Consider the following 19,835-nt stretch of genomic DNA (forward strand, 5'->3'; position numbering starts at 1 on the left):
TTTTTTTGTTATTATTGGATTGATAAGCTTGAGACCACCCTCTCACTTCCACAGTTGTCGTGGCCGAGTGGTTAAGGCGATGGACTAGAAATCCATTGGGGTCTCCCCGCGCAGGTTCGAATCCTGCCGACAACGGCGATCTATGTTTTTTTGTTTATAAATAGTATTTTGAAATGATTGGATGACGCCACGCTGAGCCGCGACCTAATCCTCATCGAACGTTTCGTCACCTCCAGGACGTGTGCGCGGACGCTTCCCGAGAACCTTCCGAAGACATCTTTGCGTCTTTGAAGGTTTGTGCTCAAATGCCCTCAGATAAATCTTCATTGATATCGTTTTGTGAGCAATTCGATCGAAGAAGAATGGAACCATCATGTACAATGCGTCATGAGTCGCGCTCTTCTCAGATGGATACAAGTTCGGAATAAACAAAGGACACAAAGTACATCTACATCTATAAAGTACATCTACTAGTGTGATAATTACCATTAACGTTGGATGTCACCCTATTCACTATCAATCAATCTCTTTTTATATCAGTGAATCGGGGGTATATATATATTTTTTTTCCCCCCACACTTTGCAAACACGATATAAAGGGAGTTTTAAACTCTCCATGGAAAAATTGGTTATGTCCAGCTGAGTGAACGACTTGCTTTTGCACTGGAAAAGACAAGCTCTCCCATGCGATTACGGCATCGGTGTAAAGCTACCTTCACGCTGCAGAAAGTATTCTCATTTCGATTTTCGCAGATATTTTGTCACCCTGTCTGACATACAAGACAGATGAAATGTACGGAACCAGCCATGACACTTAGAGCTTTATTTAAAAAAAGAAAGGGGGGGGGGGGGGGGGGTTCTAAAACAGCTTGATGACTTGGATGGAGTACTGGCCAATGTCCTGCTTCGCCTTCATGTTGTGGAGCTCTTGAAGGCTGCCCTCGATCTTGCCCAGCTCTGAATACATCTTCACCTGGAAGATGGGAAAATGCTTTGATTTCATATTTCACTGGGGAAAACTCCATACGTATTTTAAGATAAGGCAGTCCAATCCACGCCACTTAAGAAATTCAATATTGACACACTATAGATTTACAAAAGGAAACAGTAGGGATATTCGATAATTTGTTGATGACGGCAAAAATAGCTTTTTCCTTTAGGGACGACTTTTGCGTACACTGGGGGGAAAAAACCCTCATTTTATATCATGTTAAAAGTATTTGGGGGATAAATAAATACTATAATTCTAATTTTAAAAAAATTCAAAAGTCTTATTTCATAGATTAAAAAAAATTGACAAATCTTGTCAGCGTATCCGAATGATCTATTATTCGGTCATACCACCCACTGATTATTTGACCGTGGAAAACATGAATTTCGCACATCCCTAGAACCGAGTGAGAAAGACAGCAATGAGAATATAGCCGAATGTGCAGCTATTTGTCCAGAGAGACTCTTTCGGGACAGAAATTGTAACTCGCCGTACAATTTAGGGTGCCGTTCTTTAAAAGGGAGTGCGCAAGGCTTTTACTTAGAGGAGAAAAACGCATTTGTGTGTATGAGGGGCTTGAAGTGGTGAATTGGCGCGTGATAAAAAAAACAAAGGCATTGATCAAAGTCCAGTCATTTGAGCGATGGACAGAAAAGGCCTTCTAGATGACAAGTTGACGGAGAAATCAATTTTTGTTTTATTATTTTTAGCTCATTTTAGTCCCACCCCTCTGGCCTGGTTGCCCCATGTGGACCCAGTTCATTGTGAAAAAAAAAACAAACAAACAAAAAAAAAATGTGTTGAGTGCCACTCACAGAAAAATCACTTTTTTTGAGTGTAGTCTTTACGCCAACAATTCACCAGTTCAATGACCTCCCACTGTGTGTACTTGGTCCAAAATCATTCCCTCAATTACGATGGAGACACTTCGCATTCAGTATACCGCCAACGATGTTCGCCGACATGTGTCCAGTGGTTCTATTTTCTGAAGTTCTTCCTTCATTTCTTGTGAAACCACAGCCTTACTCTCAGTGGTTGTACGGGTAGATAACCAACTCAAAGAACACATTTTAACCAGCGTTTGATCGGGACAGGACGTGATCCCTCAAGCATTGCATGTGAGGCCAGAAGGAAGGGCGGTTTACCTGACACCTCACAAATTTGTGGAGGTTCAGCAGTAAGTCTCGGGCCTCTGGAGTCATGACCAGCACGGTGAAATGGCCATCCAACAACAAGCACACCCAATCCACAATCTTTACAGTAAAAGAAGAAAATACACGTTTTGGTTATTCCCATGTACTGCCTTCATCATGTATTTCTCTGGTATTAAATACGGTTTTAAGACTAAACTTTATCTGTACGTTGAACACCAATGAAGACTTTATGTACATTTACAGTCTAACTGTGAATTTCTATGAGACTCATATAGTCTAATATCCTAATCTGGATAGTATGTTTCGTGGTGTAATATTGAAGACTTTCACTTCTTGATTTTGCTAATGTGGTCAAGGTCCATTATCATTTCCCATTTGCCTCACCTATTGTTTTGGGGTCCTTGGCACAACTGGGAGATAGAAGATAAAAGTATTGAAATGACAGCTCTGAGTGAGGCTGGGGCACTGACCTGTGTCAGAGTCGGCGTTCTCGAGTCGCAGTTCTCCAGCGCGAAGGCATCTTTAGAATATTTGAAATAGAGGAACAGCAGATACTGGAGAAAAAGCTGGATGATTGGGAGAAGAGAGAAAGTTATTGACCACAGTGAACCTCAGTGTCTGGGTCTAGGATTTGAAATAATGCAAACTCTAAGAAACCCTTTGGTGCCGCTACATGGCTAAATACATCTGTATTGATGAATTAAACATTTTTCTATAATAGCACACATTAGCAATCGGCAATTTTTGAAGTTATTATTGTCAAAGTTATATTACAAATCGTTATGACAAATCACTATATGAGGTACTTCAGTCTTAAATAGCCTGAGAGAAAAACAATCATACTTTTTTTTTTTTTTTTACTTTTTCATTATGAAAGAAATGCAGATGTAGGCTTTTTTCTTTCCAAAAGTGAGACAAGGAAGGTACGTTTGGCAAGACACTCACGATGACTTGCTGCGGGGTGAGGTCTTTCAGATGCGGAAGGAGGAAAGCGTCATTGTAGGGCGTCTGCAGGATCTCATTTCTAGGCGACTACGGTTAAGACCTTACAATCCGCCCACATTTTAATTAGAATTCAATGTGCTTCCTTCTACATCGAGTTTTTCTTTTGTGAAATAATTTTCTTGACTATGAGTGTTTTGGCTGCGATTTCATCCGGGGAAAGTGCAATATTTACTTCCCTCAAATCACATAAAAAAGGATACAAAAGCACAGCCTTGTGTAGTCCCACTGGGCAGGTGTGTTCCGACCGGCTGGAGGTCGTCTCCTGGTCATCCACTCTGCCCTTCCCGGCGTCCCCCTCTCCACCCCGCTGCTCCAAGCCGTCTTCCACGGTGGGGGGAGTGTGACTAAAGCCATTGTGCAAGGCGTCCTGGTCTGGCCCCCCAGCGACCAGCAGCTCCATGAAGGCAATGCTGCCGGGGTCCAGTTCCGTCTGCTTCACGTCGGCATCTGGGACGCTGCCACATAGAGAGAAGTCGACATATTAGATCATGTTGAACAACCGAAATGTGACCGCCAAAGATACTACCACAGATATATATTTAAATAATATTGAAGAAAATACGCTCATAGAGCCATCAGTTTCTATGGAATGTGTCAGTGAACACCCCGTTTCCAATGCAAGGGCACCTCGATGAATGAGGACATAAGTGATTTCATTTGGGTGAGAGAACACTCAGAGCCAAAGGTGGCTCGCTCGACACCTGATAAAAGTCTTGAGGCAGGCGCAGGTGACCGCTTCGGGGATGTCGGGGAAGAAGTTGAGGCAGAGCTGACACAGGAAGTAGTCCTTCTTCTCCAGCGCCAACATCAGGAGATCGGGGCATAAACTGTGGAAGTGGAGCAAAAGTCACTCAATGTGGAAAAAAAAACAAAAAAACAAAAAAAAACAACAAACAAACAGAAGGTTAAGTTGGCTTTCTTTTCAGTTTTTTTTAGCCTTGAACTGTTAGTTTGAGGACATTGAAACTCAATGTCCTCAAACTAAACAAAACCACTGATATGACCTATAACCCAGAAAATAAAAAGCAGAAAACAAAATTGCTTTTCTACACCAATTGACGCACAGCAGTTTAAACTGTTTAAGTGTGTGTGTGTGTGTGTGTGTGTGTGTGTGTGTATGTGTGTTCGCTGCTTTTAAGTTGTGAGCAGGGAGTACGGTCCCAGTCACGGTGGAGAGCAGAGTGAGATGCTCTACCAAAGTCATACAGTCCTTCATCAGCACCACGCGGCTGGAGAGACAGGGAACTTTGGACCTCGGAGGAGGAAAAAAAACAAAAAACAGTGCTTCCAAACGTTTTTTCACTCTTTTTAACAATTAAATATTCCCACACCCAACCACTATCCTGTTTAACAACAAAAACATGGCAAACACGTGGACCTGTGCTTCTGATTATTATGGTCGAGTAATAGTCGGTGACGCAGAAGATTCGTTCGTACATAGAACAAATCTTTTGAATGATTCAAAGGACTGGGTGAGCGAATCTCCCCGACTAATTATTACGGAGAATAATCACTACTCAAGTAGATGGGTGGAGTTTCAACATTTTTGCGATTTAACCGCTCTTTCTCCACGGACCTGTGGCAAAGGCACTTGGTGGAGACCAGCGCTGCCAGGGCGGTGTGGGGGTAGAAGGCTGGGTCGGCAGAGCTTCGGGCCACCAGGCTGGAGGCCACATGCCCGGCGGCGGGCTGCACGTCCCCGGCGTCCGGTCTGGAAAGCAGCCCCTGCACCTCCCTCTCCACCTCCATCACTGACCCCGTCTGAGGGAATCAAAAGCAGAAGATTATTTTATATTTGTTTCTTATTTGATATTTGTCGCTCTCTTATGTTTGGGTATTGCTCCCTTATCCTCTAGCATTTTCACCGGCTATTAATATATTAATTTATCTACTTTTTATTCCTTTAATTGTTCATCACAAAACTAAAAATTCAATTTCTTGCTTATTTTACTCAGAATTTTAAGATACAAATTGCCATGTAAATTTTTTTCTGCTGCATATTCTTTCTTGGCTCATGCAAATAGTGAAGGTCAATGACGTGAACATTGTCAACAGACAACAGGTGCGCTCTCTCCAGCCCCAAACAGGAAGCAGCAAAGCGGGGAGATAGTAACCATGGCGGGGACTCCGGGGAGGTGCAAGAACGACCAACGACTCCGTACTTATTAAAACCTTAAAACTTGAAAGAATTACATAAAAACATATTAAGAACTTATTAAAAAATAATATAATTGCTTAATAATTATTGGATAATTATTAAAAAAATATTGAGTCACCCTGAAGCAAGAAGCCATTTATTATTATTAGGATTTTTATTATTATTATTCATCTTGTCTGCATTTTTCGGGCGAAAGGTATCTGAAACACGGCAACCGGAGTACGCACGTACGTGGTTGAGGTTTGTTGAAACCGGGATGTTTCAGACATCTTGTCGTTTGAGTTTGATCAATATCAATCTACGTTTGGAGCAGAAATGAGTGAAAACCCAAATTTACCGGAAGGAGAAGACGGTTGGCGTGATTTGATTAGTTTCAGGCACTGGGTGCTCTATAACATCACCATTCAAAGTTATATACAGTAAGTCCAAACTTCGTCTCTCAGAAGTCATTGGCGTCCAGTGACTTGCGCCCTGTGGACTGCATAGTGTTCGCGACGCGTGGACAGACAACCCGAGCCGATGCTGCGTTTAATGGAAACTCTGAAATCTAACTCGTACTGCGTTTTGCAAAACCCCGAAAAATATAATCGGTCACAGAAGGCATTTTCGTACAGCAGGAAGCTCTAAGAACCTTTGGAGGAACGGACCCTTTCTTTTGTGGCTGTACTGCATGATCCAGGAACGATCGTTTCAAAACTCCGTTCATGATGGACATTTAAACTAAACGACACAAGTGGAACAGTCAATGATGTAAGTCCACGTGACTGGTCGAACGCATGAGCCAATGAAGCACCGGTAACATTCATATTTAAAAACATGTTTAAAACGTTAATAACAGACAAAAATAAGATGCTTCGTTTAAAGTAAAACATGTCTACCAAGACAGGTTTTCCTCAGTGCGACCCAACCAAGCTGCACCGCCCGACCAGCCCACAGCGAGGGAAGAACACAGTGGATTCACCATAATAGCACCGTCCAGAAGTCGCATCACAGTTTGGATGAGCAACGCTGAGACGTCATATCAGCCTCTGAGAGTACGGCTGTATTAACACACGCATCACGGTGAGTTAAAGCAATGACAAACACTGGTTTACAGCCGAACGGTGTCGAGCGCCGCTTCAAAAAGGAAGGGGCATTTAAGAGTGGCGACATGGGAGAGAATATTGTGAAAAACACGTCTGTGAATTTGGTTACACAAAAATTAGTACTTCAATATTAAGTCAAATCCCAAAGTAATGGTAGTCTACATTAAACTTTAGATTTCATAGTCAATGCCATATTTCTTGCCATTAGAACAAGATTGCATTACATTATAGACAATTCATTTGGTTATATATTAGGTTGAATTGTATAATTTTTCCAGACTAGGCAGGGGAAAAAAACAACAATCTAACTTGCTAGACCTTTCGTCAGGGTGGTCACCGATTATGTCACACTACACGGGGTAAAGACGCCTGTTCGTCGTTCCCAACGTTCTTATTCAGGCCCGCTGCGGGAAATTTGTCAGCCACAAACAATCAGGTCAAATCCGTGCTTAATTTGTGTAGTCTGATCACGGACATTACGGAAACTCGGAAAACTGTAATGCGTACCTAACACGACTAAACTGGACCGCGTATATTGCTGCATGCAGTTATATTTATTAGGGGTCCAGCCACAGCCCTATTGTTATTGTGGGGATTATTATTATTCTGCTTGGCATTTTCTGTATGTGACGAATAAACCTCTTGAATCTTTTCGGGCTAAAGGTGTCTGGAACACGACAACCGCTGGACCCACGGACACGGTTGAAGTCTTGTTAGAACTGGGACGTCACAGACATCTCGTGGTTCAAGTTTCACCCATATCGATCTACAGACTGCCTATCGTGGTCTCGAGTAGCCACGATTGGACGATATGAAAACAGAAACGATCGCACAACCCGTATACACACACACTATACTGCGTGTATATACCTTATTTATTGTAACAGTTACCTGTTAATTGTATGTTTTGTACATTAATTATAATAATTGTCCACATCCCTGTTGGTTTTATTTATTTTTTAATAGGCCTACATTTTCCATTTCACATGGAAATTTGGCTATCTAATCAATTTAGAATCGAATCATATTTTTTCCATTCGCTACCATGTTTAAAGGAAGAAGGTTTCATGACTGCCTCATAAAACATTAAGCTTTATTTTAACAATTAGGGATTGATTGATTATTTTGTGTATTTTAAAATATTATTAAAACATTGGACATCTTTTTTTTGGACATTGTTTCATCTCAGTTGTCAAATTCTGTGAAACTGAAAGTGTTTAAATACATAATTCCTGTTTTTTGCCTTTTTAAGGGTATTTTTTCTTCTTTAGTTACACAGATATCGTGAAGTATTGTAGATGAATTGTCTTGCAACGTATCGAGTATCACAGAATAGCTGTATCGCGATACCATCTTTATCGTGGGCAACATATCATGATAGCATTGCGAGTTACTCTGCGATTCCCACCCCGAGTTAAACACACACACACACACACACACACACACACACACACACACACACACACACACACACACACACACACACACACACACACACACACACACACACACACACACACACACGTCACACGTCACACGTCACACCACTTTCCACCTTTACCTTGATGAGTTCCAGAACGCGATCCACTGTCCCGTCGGATGCAAATTGGCTCCGGTTTTCTTTCTGCATGAGATGAATTCCAGGAAAAAACAAACAAACAAAAGGAGAAAAAAAAAAGAAAAATAAATAAAAAATAAAATCAGGATTCACGGTAACGCCGGGGGCCAACATGAGGCCAAACCAAAATCACCTGGTGTATATATAGCTGTTGTATTTAAACCCCCACTCCAGAAAAAACCTAATCCTCAATATGTAAGTGTGAGAGTACACCCAACATCAAATAATATTCATATCCTTTCAGAACAAGAGGCAAAAACCACCCAAAATAATGTTAAAAAATAACTATCAATATAAAGCTATTAATGAAGGAATGGATGTGTGTTTTCAGCAGAGGTTGAAAATCCAGGTTCAGAAAGCACAACTTCAGTTAACCGTGTGGATTTGCAAATTGGCTACAGCAAAAACATGGCAGGACTTTTATTTTCCGAACCTGAAATGTTCCACCTCTGCTTTTATTTTGGTTTTACAAGCAGCATACCGTCTCCTTGTGCTCCTCTGGGTCGGAGTTTGGAGCGGCGCGTTCGTGGAGCAGAGTGTTCCAGGAAAGTGCACAAGTTGGAACTTTGCACTCTGAAGCAGAAAGAAAAAACAGCAACATCGTTTCTCCACCTTTTGGTGACAGGAATGGGATGTTCTTTCAATTTTGATATTTTGTGAGGTCTCACCTTCTGCGCCGGCCTGCTTTCGTTTTCCCAGCGCAGAGGCCAGGGACGACTCGGGACACTCGTATGGGATGACAGACAGGCTCCTTCCGTGGGGAATGAATAACTTGCCAGAGTAACTCCACAGCTAAAAAGGGGAAAGGATAATCATGAACAAAATTAACTGGCATTTATACAAAAAATTTAAAAAAAGAATGAAGGGAAACACTTTAAAGCTTACAAATGAGAGTTAGGGTTGGTTGGAAGGTGTGAGAAAGAGAATCTAAAGAGCCAATTACTGCATTAAAGCCACCTTCCCTCTATAACTAGAAAACACCAATCAGCCACAACATTAAAACCACTGACAGGGGAAGTGAATAACATTGCTCATTTCATTCCAATGGCACCTGTCAAGGGCGTGGGATATATGAGGCAGCAAGTAACAGTCACTTCTTGGAGATGATGTGTTGAAAGCAGGAAAAATGGGCAAGCGTAAGGATCTGAGCGATTTTGACAAGGGCCAAATTGTGATGGTTAGTGACTGGGTCAGAGCATCTCCAAAACAGCAGGTCTGGTGGGGAGTTCCCAGTATGTAGTGGTGAGTACCTACCAAAGGTGTCCAAGGAAGGACAACCAGTGAACCGGCGACAGCATCATGGGCACCCACGGGTTCATTGAAGCGTGTGGGCAGTGAAGGCTAGCCCGTCTGGTCCAATCCCACAGAAGAGCTACTGTAGCACAACTTGCTGAAAAGGTTAATGCTGCTATGATAGAAAGGTGTCAGAACACACAGTGCATCACAGCTTGCTGTGTATGGGGCTGCGTAGCCACAGACCGGTCAGTTGTCCATGCTGACCCCTGTCCACCACAGAAAGCACCTTCAATGGGCACGTGAGCATCAGAACTGGACCATGGAGCAATGGAAGAAGGTGGCCTGGTCTGATGAATCATGTTTTCTTCTACATCATGTGGATGGCCGGGATTAGGGTCTGATCTGATCGAGCATCTGTGGGATGTGCTGGAACAAGCCTGATCCGTGGAGACCCAACCTCGAACCTTCCAGGACTTAAAGTATCTGCTGCTACGACTTGGTGCCAGATAACACAGGACACCTTCAGAGGTCTTGTGGAGTCCATGCCGTGATGGGTCAGAGCTGTTTTGGCGGCCCGAGGGGGAACTACACAATATTAGTGGATATTATTTGTGGTTTTAAAGTTGTGGCTGATCAGTTCGCATATCTTAGGGTCCGCATATCTTATAACGAGGGACGCACAGACAACTTTTTTACTGCTTTCAGAGATAAAATAAATACATATAATGATACAATTATAAGAGAGAGGAGAGATTTGTGATACTTTTGACAGTTCCCTGAGGATTTACACCAGATCTGACAAACGACAAGAACAAAATGTAAGTCCATTCATTATATATGGACAGTTGGATTCTGCACGCCCAGAACTATGACGTGCTGCGGTGATGAATCTGTGTTTTCCAACTCTTGCGACAAGTTTCGGTCCGACACTACTACCAGACGTTACCTCAGGTAAATTTTCTTTGTTATTGAAAATGGGCTTAAAACTTAGTATAATGTGTATATATATTACGTATTTTAAATTATCTGATTAAAGTTAACATTGGGTGTCACCATATCCACTCTGAATAAATCTCATTTTATATGTAAAATGTGTTCTTTCTATTTTACTTCGCACTTTGCAGACACTATAAAAAGGGAGTTTTAAAGTCCTATTTATGGAAAATGATCCATGTCCAGCTGAGCAAACTCCTCGCTGTTGTACTGGAAAAACAAGCCCTCCCTGACATGTGTGATGCGAAACCCAGATGCAGCTCATCTGCAACCATTAGGGGAAGGAGCCGACTGCCTGATATGTTTTCAGATTCAGATTCAGAGTGTGATGATTAAGCACAAAGCCTTAGAATAATGTCCACAATGTTTGATGTGATTTTTGGAATCAGAGGTTTCTATTGGGGATACACTGACATATCATATGTAAGCCTCCTTTCTCCATCACTGCATTAGGAGTGTGTGTGTGTGTGTGTGTGTGTGTGTGTGTGTGTGTGTGTGTGTGTGTGTGTGTGTGTGTGTGTGTGTGTGTGTGTGTTCGCTGCTTTTAAGTTGTGAGCAGGGAGTACGGTCCCAGTCACGGTGGAGAGCAGAGTGAGATGCTCTACCAAAGTCATACAGTCCTTCATCAGCACCACGCGGCTGGAGAGACAGGGAACTTTGGACCTCGGAGGGAAAACTAACATGTCGTCCACAAACATGACACATAAGAAGATAAAGAAGGGGGGCGGGGGGCAAATCCATTGAGAAGAATATTTAACATATTTTCCACTAAACAAATTCTCTACAAGTTGAGACGATACTGACTAAATAAGTACTTTGTTAGATAAATCTTTGAAGCTGAGAGTGTGGGGACATTTACACTTGCTTGCTGGAATGAATAAATATGTAAGAGCTAATATCTCCTGCTTTCTGTCTACAATTCTGCTGCAGGTGCTAAAAAGACAATTAATCATTCATGTATATTTTTCTTCAATCATTTATTCATCACTATTTAGGTAACTATAAACCTTATTTGTTGCTGAATCTTGAACGCATCACTCAGACCCACATTCCAGTGGTTTTGACTGGACGCTGTGACCAGTTTTTGTGCACAACTATTTTTCGCATTTTTCATTAATCCGACAAAGTACTCCTTAAAACAGAGCTACTGACATTTACCAGGTAAGACGCTACAAAAATACCCATGTAAATCGATAGTTGGTAAGAGTGCACGCCACACACTGGACACGGTCCAAATGGACATTCTCAAACGGAATCTGTACATTTATAGTAAATAATATGACAACGTCATAAAGCGTCTTACTGTAAATCTCATCTCCTTGACGTGGCAGTTACGTTTTTTGTTTTTTCACTAATATTTGCTGTGTATGTAGAACGATTTGGATGACATTTAAATCTCGAGATCCTTGTGACACACCGGTTCAAACAACACCTCAACCGTGTTCATAGGTTATGCCCAAGTCTGTGTTCCAGATCGTTTCAGCCCGGTTGGACATATTTTGGTGTGAAAAGCAATGGACCGCGTCTGTGATAGATGAAATTTGGTTGGTTTTTCGCTAATATCTGCTCCGTATGTGGATCAATTAGGATGAAACTTCAACCAGGAGATGTTTGTGAGAACCTGGTTCAAACAAGACGTAAACGTGTTTGGGTGATATGCTGAAGTTTGCGTTCCAGATATTTTCGATTCCAAAATTCCAATAAGCTTTCCCCGAACAATAACAATCGGGGTCCAGTCCTACAGGCTGGACCCCTAAAAATCAGAGCAAAAAACAACGGGGATCCGGCCTGCATTTCCACTAATGGAAAACGTGGCCCGGCACGACATGTGCATCTGTGCAACAAGCTGTGCATATGAACGGGTTTTTAGCACCACTGGAAAAGTAGTCACAGCCCTCCCTGCTTGTGCCTCAAACCGGAGGTGAACATGCTCATCTTCTTGGCACGGAACCTCGACAAAGTCAACTGAAGATCAAACAGGCCAGACATTTTCATTTACTGTTTCTTCGTTTGACAGGGACAAGTAGAATAAATCGGGACTGTCCCATTTGATTTTTTTTTATTTATTCAACAATTGTTCAGTAAAAATAAACATTCGGTCTTTTTCCAAAGCATTAAAAAAAAAAAAAGTTTAATCTTTGTTCTTTTTAAATAAATAAGTATTCCCTCAATTTCACATACTCACATACTATCCTGAACCGTTCCACTACTGATTTGGAGTTGTCGCAAATACTGCAGAGATTTTGCATTTAATATTGTGATCGCAAAAACGGTGATTTCCTGGAGGGACTCGAATAAAGTTTTATCAAATGTTTATATGGGAACAAGAGAAAAAAAATTCTGCTGACATCTTTGTGATCAAAATTCCTACCTGTCCGTAGATTTTGCCGGCAATCTCTTTTGCCGCTTGGAGAGTCTGGAAGTTGGTGTTCCAGATGCAAAGGAAGTCTGGGAAATCAAAACAAAACATTTAACTCCTCAGAAAACATGCCTATGGAATTACGTTGGGTGGATTAGAAGCATATTTGAATTGTATATTGTTGTTTTTACCGCCCACATTTTTTGGACTCTTTTGGAGAAAAATCAACTTTGCGGATCTACTTAGGGAGGCGGCGATGAGTCGGAGCTTACCTTTTCCCACCCCGGCGGAAGGGTGCGGGACCCCCACCACCACCATGTGGGCCTCGTCTAAGACCGTGGCCATGGCGGCCCCCAGCGAGCCCTCACCAACGGGCAGCCGCAGCAGCAGCACGCGGGGCAGAGCCTGGGCCCCGTCCTCCCCCGCCGCAGCGCGCACGGACACCTGGCTCTGGTACACATGGCCGTTGGGGTCTGAGGAGGAAGAGGAGATCCCAATCGAGACTTCAATTGTTGACCAAGCTGACATTAAACAAAATCAAAGTCAGTTTCCGCAGACATTGTGGATGGACATCCCCATCAACATCATATTGATATCCACAAACCTGTCATAGCCTGCTCCGACATGGGTTTTTTAAAGAGACATATTAAGTACATTAAGGTCATCAGAAGGTTCACTAATAATATAGATTATATGGAAAACAATGCATAATGAGTCCGGGCTCAGGGGGAATTGGCCCTTTCTTGTCTTTCATCTGACGTGGGTTTTGCCCGGGATGAATTTCCAGAACACACACAGAGAAGGATTATCCAAAAAAACAATAAATCCCCGAATTCAAGAGTTATGACTTTATTGTGCTCTGTATATTGCATTGTATATACTATTTATGTGCATTAACACCGGTATTATACTGTACTGTGATAAGTTAGTACATAATAATAATTCCTATTTATACACTATATACCCATAACCATAATTGATCCTGTGCATAGCATCGCATCTTGTATTTCCTGTTATTTTTATATATATGGCTTTTTCTGTTGTGTATTTTTTGGTATATATGTACATGCGCACGCGCACACACACTCTGTTTGAAGCAGGAAAAATGGGCAAGCATTAGGACCTGAGCCACTCTGACAAGGGCGAAATTGTGATGGCTAGATGACTGGGTCAGAGCATCTCCAAAACGGAGCCGGCTCATTGATACATGTGGCTAGCCTGTCCGGTCCGATCTGACAGAAGAGCTTTTGTCACCCAAATAACTGAAAAATGCTCATGCTGGCTATGATAGAAAAGTGTCAGAACACAGTGTATTGCAACTTGCTGCGTATGGGACTGCGTAGCCACAGACTGTTGTGTGTGTGTGTGTGTGTGTGTATATATATATATTGTGACGTGGAAATTGTGATGTATATATATTATTTTTTTAATATACTTTTATATATTGCATATTACTTTTAAACCAAGTTTAAGAAGATAATCACATGAGAAAAAACCAACAACATGGCGGCTCACAGAGGTAGAGCAGGCTGATGTGCTTCTCTCGGTACGAGGCGGAGACGCTGAGTGGCGGTAGCCCCGGCTCCTCGCTCTCTAGCCGGTACTTGTGGAGGGTCTGGGGGTTCAACCTGTGCACGTAGAGGAAGTGGCTGCCTTTCTGAGGGCGGACAGACACAGGAAGGATGGCCGTTCAAACACACGGGATCTTTATAGACACAAACAACTCGGATGCTCAAGCGACACCCACCTGCTCCGTAGTAAAGACAACAAAATGCTGCGTCTCTGCCACCAGGTCGGCACTCCACCTGAGAACAGCAAGCGTAGAAAGACGGCAACGTGGACATATCCATTTAATGCATGGTACACATATCGCCATAGCAAGCACTTTTAAATAATAATTCAAAAAAAAGCTGACCACCATTTTTTTTTTTCTCTCCATAATTTTTGACATAATATTACTGTATATTAAGTGTGCTGCCAAGGACCACCTAATATACAGGGATATTATTATATATTATTGTTATTCTATTTACTGACAAATAGAAATAAAAATGGTTCTTGCTTCCAATTTTCTACTCCAGTGGCTAGCACTGTCAGAGTTCAGCTGATTATCGTCAAATAATTGTGATTAACAACTTAAAGTCTTCTTTTGTGAATTTAAATAAATTCAATAAAATCTGACTAAATAAAAGGTGTCTACATAGTGCAGAAGAGCCATTTATTTGCATTGAAGACGGGAGCATAGAAATTTGGGTAGACTGTTAATTTGCCTCAATCCAACTGATGGAATCATCTAATTCACATTCAATTTCCCTTCGAGAAAACATAGCATTGGGGGAAATTCCACCAATGACATGATGATATACTGTTTATACACGGTGTATTGGGATAGGTATTTTTCTCCAAAACTCGACTGAGGGAGCATTAGTACTGACCTGATGGTTTCCTCTTCTCCCAGCACCTCCTCTATCTGCTGCTGGGGAGCCGCGAGCAGCGAGTCCAGGCATCTCAGCGCTCCTCTCTGGAACAGGACCACGGGCTGCCCGCCTCGCGCACAGTGTACCCTCCACACGTCTGACGACACCTGGAGGACAGTGGAAGTGCACAATGCCAAATGGAGTTGGCTGGAGTAGTGTAAAACAAGCCGCCATTGGACCCCGGGGAAGTGGAGACGCGTTCTCTGGAGTGACGAATCACACTTCACCACCTGGCAGCCGATGGAGGAACCTGGGTTTGGCGGACGCCACCTGCCTGAATGTATAGTGTCGACTGAAAAAGTTTGGTGGCGGAGGAATAATTGGTCTGGGGGTGCTTTTCATGGTTTGGGATCGACCCCTTCTTCCAGCGAACGGAAATCTTAACGCTGCAGAAAACAACGACATTCTACAGAATTATGCGCTTGGAACTTTTGAAACGCAATTCTGAGTGATCTGAACTCCAGCCGTCAGTTCACTTACCGTTGCTTTGAAGGCCTTGTCTAGCATTAAGTCCTCTGCCTTCCAAACTCTGATCACCTATGGTGGGGGAAAAACAAAGTTGATTACTTATGTTTCATATGTTTCCAATACGAATGTTAGGGGAAATTAAAGACAAGTGTTTGAAATGTTGAACCAGGTGGGTTTACATCAGTTAAGCAAAGATGTTTCAGTGTTTTTCTACAAAAGCTGGATATGTATTATAACACCGTCATAGTCTTCAATGACGACATTGAAAACATTTGATAGAAAATAATTTGACATTTCTAGTCTCATGGGACAAGAGAACCTCACACAGGGTTCATTTTGGCATTACAAAATGAAATTCAAGGGCTTAAATATTTTAAGCGCTATTTTTTTTTTCATTTTCAAGGGCTTCACGAAAAGCAAATATAATCAACTTCCATTGTGATCTTTATTAATATAAATATCTTTAGAGGTGCACCGATTGCAATTTTCTTGGCCGATTCGGATTTCTTAAAAGTCTGACCTGCCGATTCCAATTCTTTCCAAGAACTACAGTTGACAGCATAAACAAACATTTTCATAACTCTTCTTTAATGGAAAATGTAATTGTATGTTCATAATAAAACATTGACTATTAAATAACTTTTCGATTTTCCCCAAAACTGCACCAGGTAACAGGCCCATTCTCTCACTCAAACAAATCTCAAAATATAAAAGTGCTCCAGGTTGCTTGACAAAGCTCCCCCCCAAAGGTCAGAAATATACTCATTGGAATTCACTTCATAGAAGTTTTCACTGTCTTTTGAATCAAATAACACATACTGTGTGCTCAGTAAATTATAATCAAATACATTTGGAATGGCAAAAAGTGTAAGTGTATGACAGACAGGAAGCTATTTTCTTTTTTGAGCCAGACTTCGAGCTATGTCACTGTTACATGAAGCATAGACAAGAACAGTCTGGGATGACAGGGATGATTTGATGGCGGGCGACGGATACCTTGTGGTCTGAAACTCCTACGTACTCCTTGGTCTCCGGGTTGTACACGGCACAGCAGGTCAGAGTCTGGCCCTGCTTCACCGTCCAGCTGCACAGCGGCTTCTGATCTGAGACCTGTGAGAGGGTTTAACCAAGTTAAACTAAATCAAATACATACAAACACGTACACCGATCAGCCACAACATTAAAACCACTGAGAGGTGAAGTGAATATCATGGATCATCTCGTTCCAATGGCACCTGTCAAGGGGTGGGATATATGAGGCAGCAAGTAACAGTCAGTACTTGAAGTTGATGTGTTGGAAGCAGGAAAAATGGGCAAGCGTAAGAATCTGAGCGACTTTGACAAGGACTAAATTATAATGGCTAGACGACTGGGTCAGAGCATCTCCAAAATGGCAGGTCTTGTGGGGAGTTCCCTCTATGCAGTGATTAGTAGCTGCCAAAAGTGGTCCAAGGAAGTACAACTGGTGAACCGGCGATGGGGTCATGGGCGCCAAAGGCTCATTGATGCGTGTGGGCAGTGAAGGCTAGCCTGTCTGGTCCAATCCCACAGAAGAGCTACTGTAGCACAAATAACTGAAAAGGTTAATGCTGCTATGATAGAAAGGTGTCAGAACACACAGTGCATCACAGCTTGCAGAACTGGACCATGGAGCAATGGAAGAAGGTGGCCTGGTCTGATGAATCATGTTTTCTTCTACATCATGTGGATGGCCGGGGTTAGGGTCTGATCTGATCGGGCCTCTGTGGGATGTGCTGGAACAAGCCTGATCCGTGGAGACCCAACCTCGAACCTTCCAGGACTTAAAGGATCTGCTGCTAACGTCTTAGTGCCAGATACCACAGGTCACCTTCAGAGGTCTTGTAGAGTGCATGCCATGATGGGTCAGAACTGTTTTGGCGGCACGAAGGGGACCTACACAATATGTTAAATAAATGTTCATTTAAGTTCAGCAATTTTGTCTCATTTGTTGTTATTAAACTGTTGTATTTTTCTTAGATGCAAAAAAAATAAACAACAGCATATCGGCATTATTCAGCAGGCCGCCCTGCTCTCATAATATCAGCATTGGCCTTTGAAAAAAACAATATCGTCGACCACTAATATCGATTTTAAACCAAAATTAAAAAAAATACACAAAAAACAGGCGATTGATGCCTCTGCCAGGAGAGGACTATGCTTTTCTTTTTTCTTTTTCCCCTGGTCTGATCGGTCACGGTCGACATCAAGAACAAACCAGAAAAGGGGCGTGTCATGGTTCTAGTGTGATTGGGGGAAAAAAACAGTCTAGGCAGTGTGGAGTATCCATGCCCCCACCAGCGATGCGGGCATGGGTCCTTTGGCGGAGGGGAACGGAGACGCTCCTCCAGTTTGGAGATCGGCTTGGGGCGGTACTGGAGTCCCTCAGAGCCTGGCGATGAGTGTAGGGGTTCTCTGCTGTGGTCCCCACAGAGCGATCCCCACACTCATAACTCAAAATTTCATGGCCCCGCATGTGGGAATAAAGTCAATAACTTCTGACTTTGGATTCAAAAACAGATATGAATGATGAATGATGAATGCCAACAGCCAAAACCTAATCGAGCGTCACATCGTGCCGGTAAAGGACTGTATATTAGTGGGTCGACCCAGGCGTCATGTTTACATCAGAGTCGATTAGCGCTGGAGCTAGTGGTCGACCCATATGGATTTTTAAATGGCCGATGCCGATAATTAGAGAGCAGGGCAGTCGATGGCCGATGTACTGTATAAAATGAATCATGTTGTTTATTTTCTTGATTTGATAAAACACAACAATTTAATAACAATAACAAATAGGACACAAAATTGCTGAACTTGAATGAACACTCATTTAACACTAATGTTATTGTCTGCATTGTCTGTTTGCTTAAGTAGATCTGAACTCTTGTCGGCAGTGCACCTACTCAAATTCAAAACCATTTGGCTTGCGTCCAAAGCGGCTTAAAAAATTACATTATTTATTTCTGTTAGAAACGACACCCAATCCTGACGTGTGTGAAATGATATAAAACTGCGTTTTCATAATACATTAAGTCAAAAAGAGATTAGATCTAGTCGTAGCACTTGTAGAGCTGACTTTCCTGAGTCCAATATTTTGTAGCGTTAACTAAAGAACGCATAGCGCACACTACGCGCGTCACACACACACACACACACACACACACACACACACACACACACACACACACACAGCTGGTGTCCTACTATATGTGTGAGGCTAACAGCAGCCATCTGTTTACATGCGGGTAACTTTGACTAAAGGCTTTTGCTTTATGAAGCAGTCCCCCTGAGATATTTTAGAGGGTGTTGTTGTAGGGCCACAGTTAAGCTGCTGTCACGGTGCTTTCGGGGGCTCGGCCCCCGCACGGCGTGCGCGACTGACTGCGTGTGTGGGTGGGTGTGCGTGCGTGGATCGCCATAGTGTGTCCAGACAAACCTTATACATTATCACGGATCTCGTTGAATTCGTGACGACGACATGGTCGCCATCGCTCCCCGGTTCGATCCCCTGGATCCCAGAGTCGGGCGCATTTCGATCCTTTAACAGTCCGCACAACGTGTAGCCCTCACGCAGCTCAGCCATGCTGGATGAGAAGGACCAACGCGATACCGCGGAATCTCGCGAGACACGCGCGGCGCGCCAACGAGTCAAGGAGGAAATGTATGTGGCGTTAGAATGAACAGCGCCACGGTGGCTCAACGGGAGAATGAGGGACACCCTTTGCGATGGCTTTGTCTTAGATGTCAGAATCAGAATCAGAATCAGAATCAGGATCAGAATCAGAAATACTTTAATAATCCCAGGGGGAAGTTACTTAAATACATATATACAGCACAGCATGTACAGATTTCAGTACATGCAATAATAATAATCATTATTATTATCATTTTTATTATTAGTAGTCGTAGTATTATAAGAATAGTTATACATATTATTATTTATATAATAATAATAATAATAATAATAATAATAATAATAAATATATCTGCAGGCAGCAATGCACAGGGACCAGGTTAGTGATGTTAGTTACAAATTCGTTTTCCCGAGTTCCCATGAAACCCAGCATCACCTCTTACCGACGCCGATTACAAATTTCCGAGTTCCCATGGAACACAGCATCATTTTGTGCTGTCGCTCGTCTTCACCCGGCGCAGCTCCTGTGCGAAGCAACCATTACACACCGATGGAATGTCGAGCGTACCCCACTGCCCATCGTGCCCCCCACAGCCACAATCTGCACATATATAACAATTTGGATGACGATGTCAC

At 42.6% G+C, this 19,835-nt stretch overlaps 1 protein-coding gene across 1 annotated transcript; it reads right to left on the reverse strand.

Moving 5' to 3' along the window:
- Positions 1–806: 806 nt before the first annotated feature.
- nol11 (nucleolar protein 11) lies at positions 807–19,148 on the reverse strand (the record flags this gene model as incomplete). Its single annotated transcript, XM_079998416.1, has 18 exons — positions 807–973; positions 2,137–2,244; positions 2,616–2,711; positions 3,091–3,169; positions 3,351–3,605; positions 3,852–3,977; positions 4,727–4,911; positions 7,955–8,017; positions 8,493–8,584; positions 8,680–8,803; positions 12,612–12,688; positions 12,872–13,072; positions 14,115–14,256; positions 14,347–14,404; positions 15,035–15,183; positions 15,557–15,613; positions 16,541–16,654; positions 19,002–19,148. 18 exons carry the CDS (start codon positions 19,146–19,148, stop codon positions 860–862), a joined length of 2,187 nt encoding a protein of 728 aa, XP_079854542.1. The 3' UTR covers positions 807–859.
- Between the last annotated feature and the right edge of the window lie 687 nt (positions 19,149–19,835).

The sequence above is a fragment of the Zeus faber genome (assembly GCF_960531495.2).
Source record: "Zeus faber genome assembly, chromosome: 4".
NCBI lineage: Eukaryota > Metazoa > Chordata > Actinopteri > Zeiformes > Zeidae > Zeus > Zeus faber.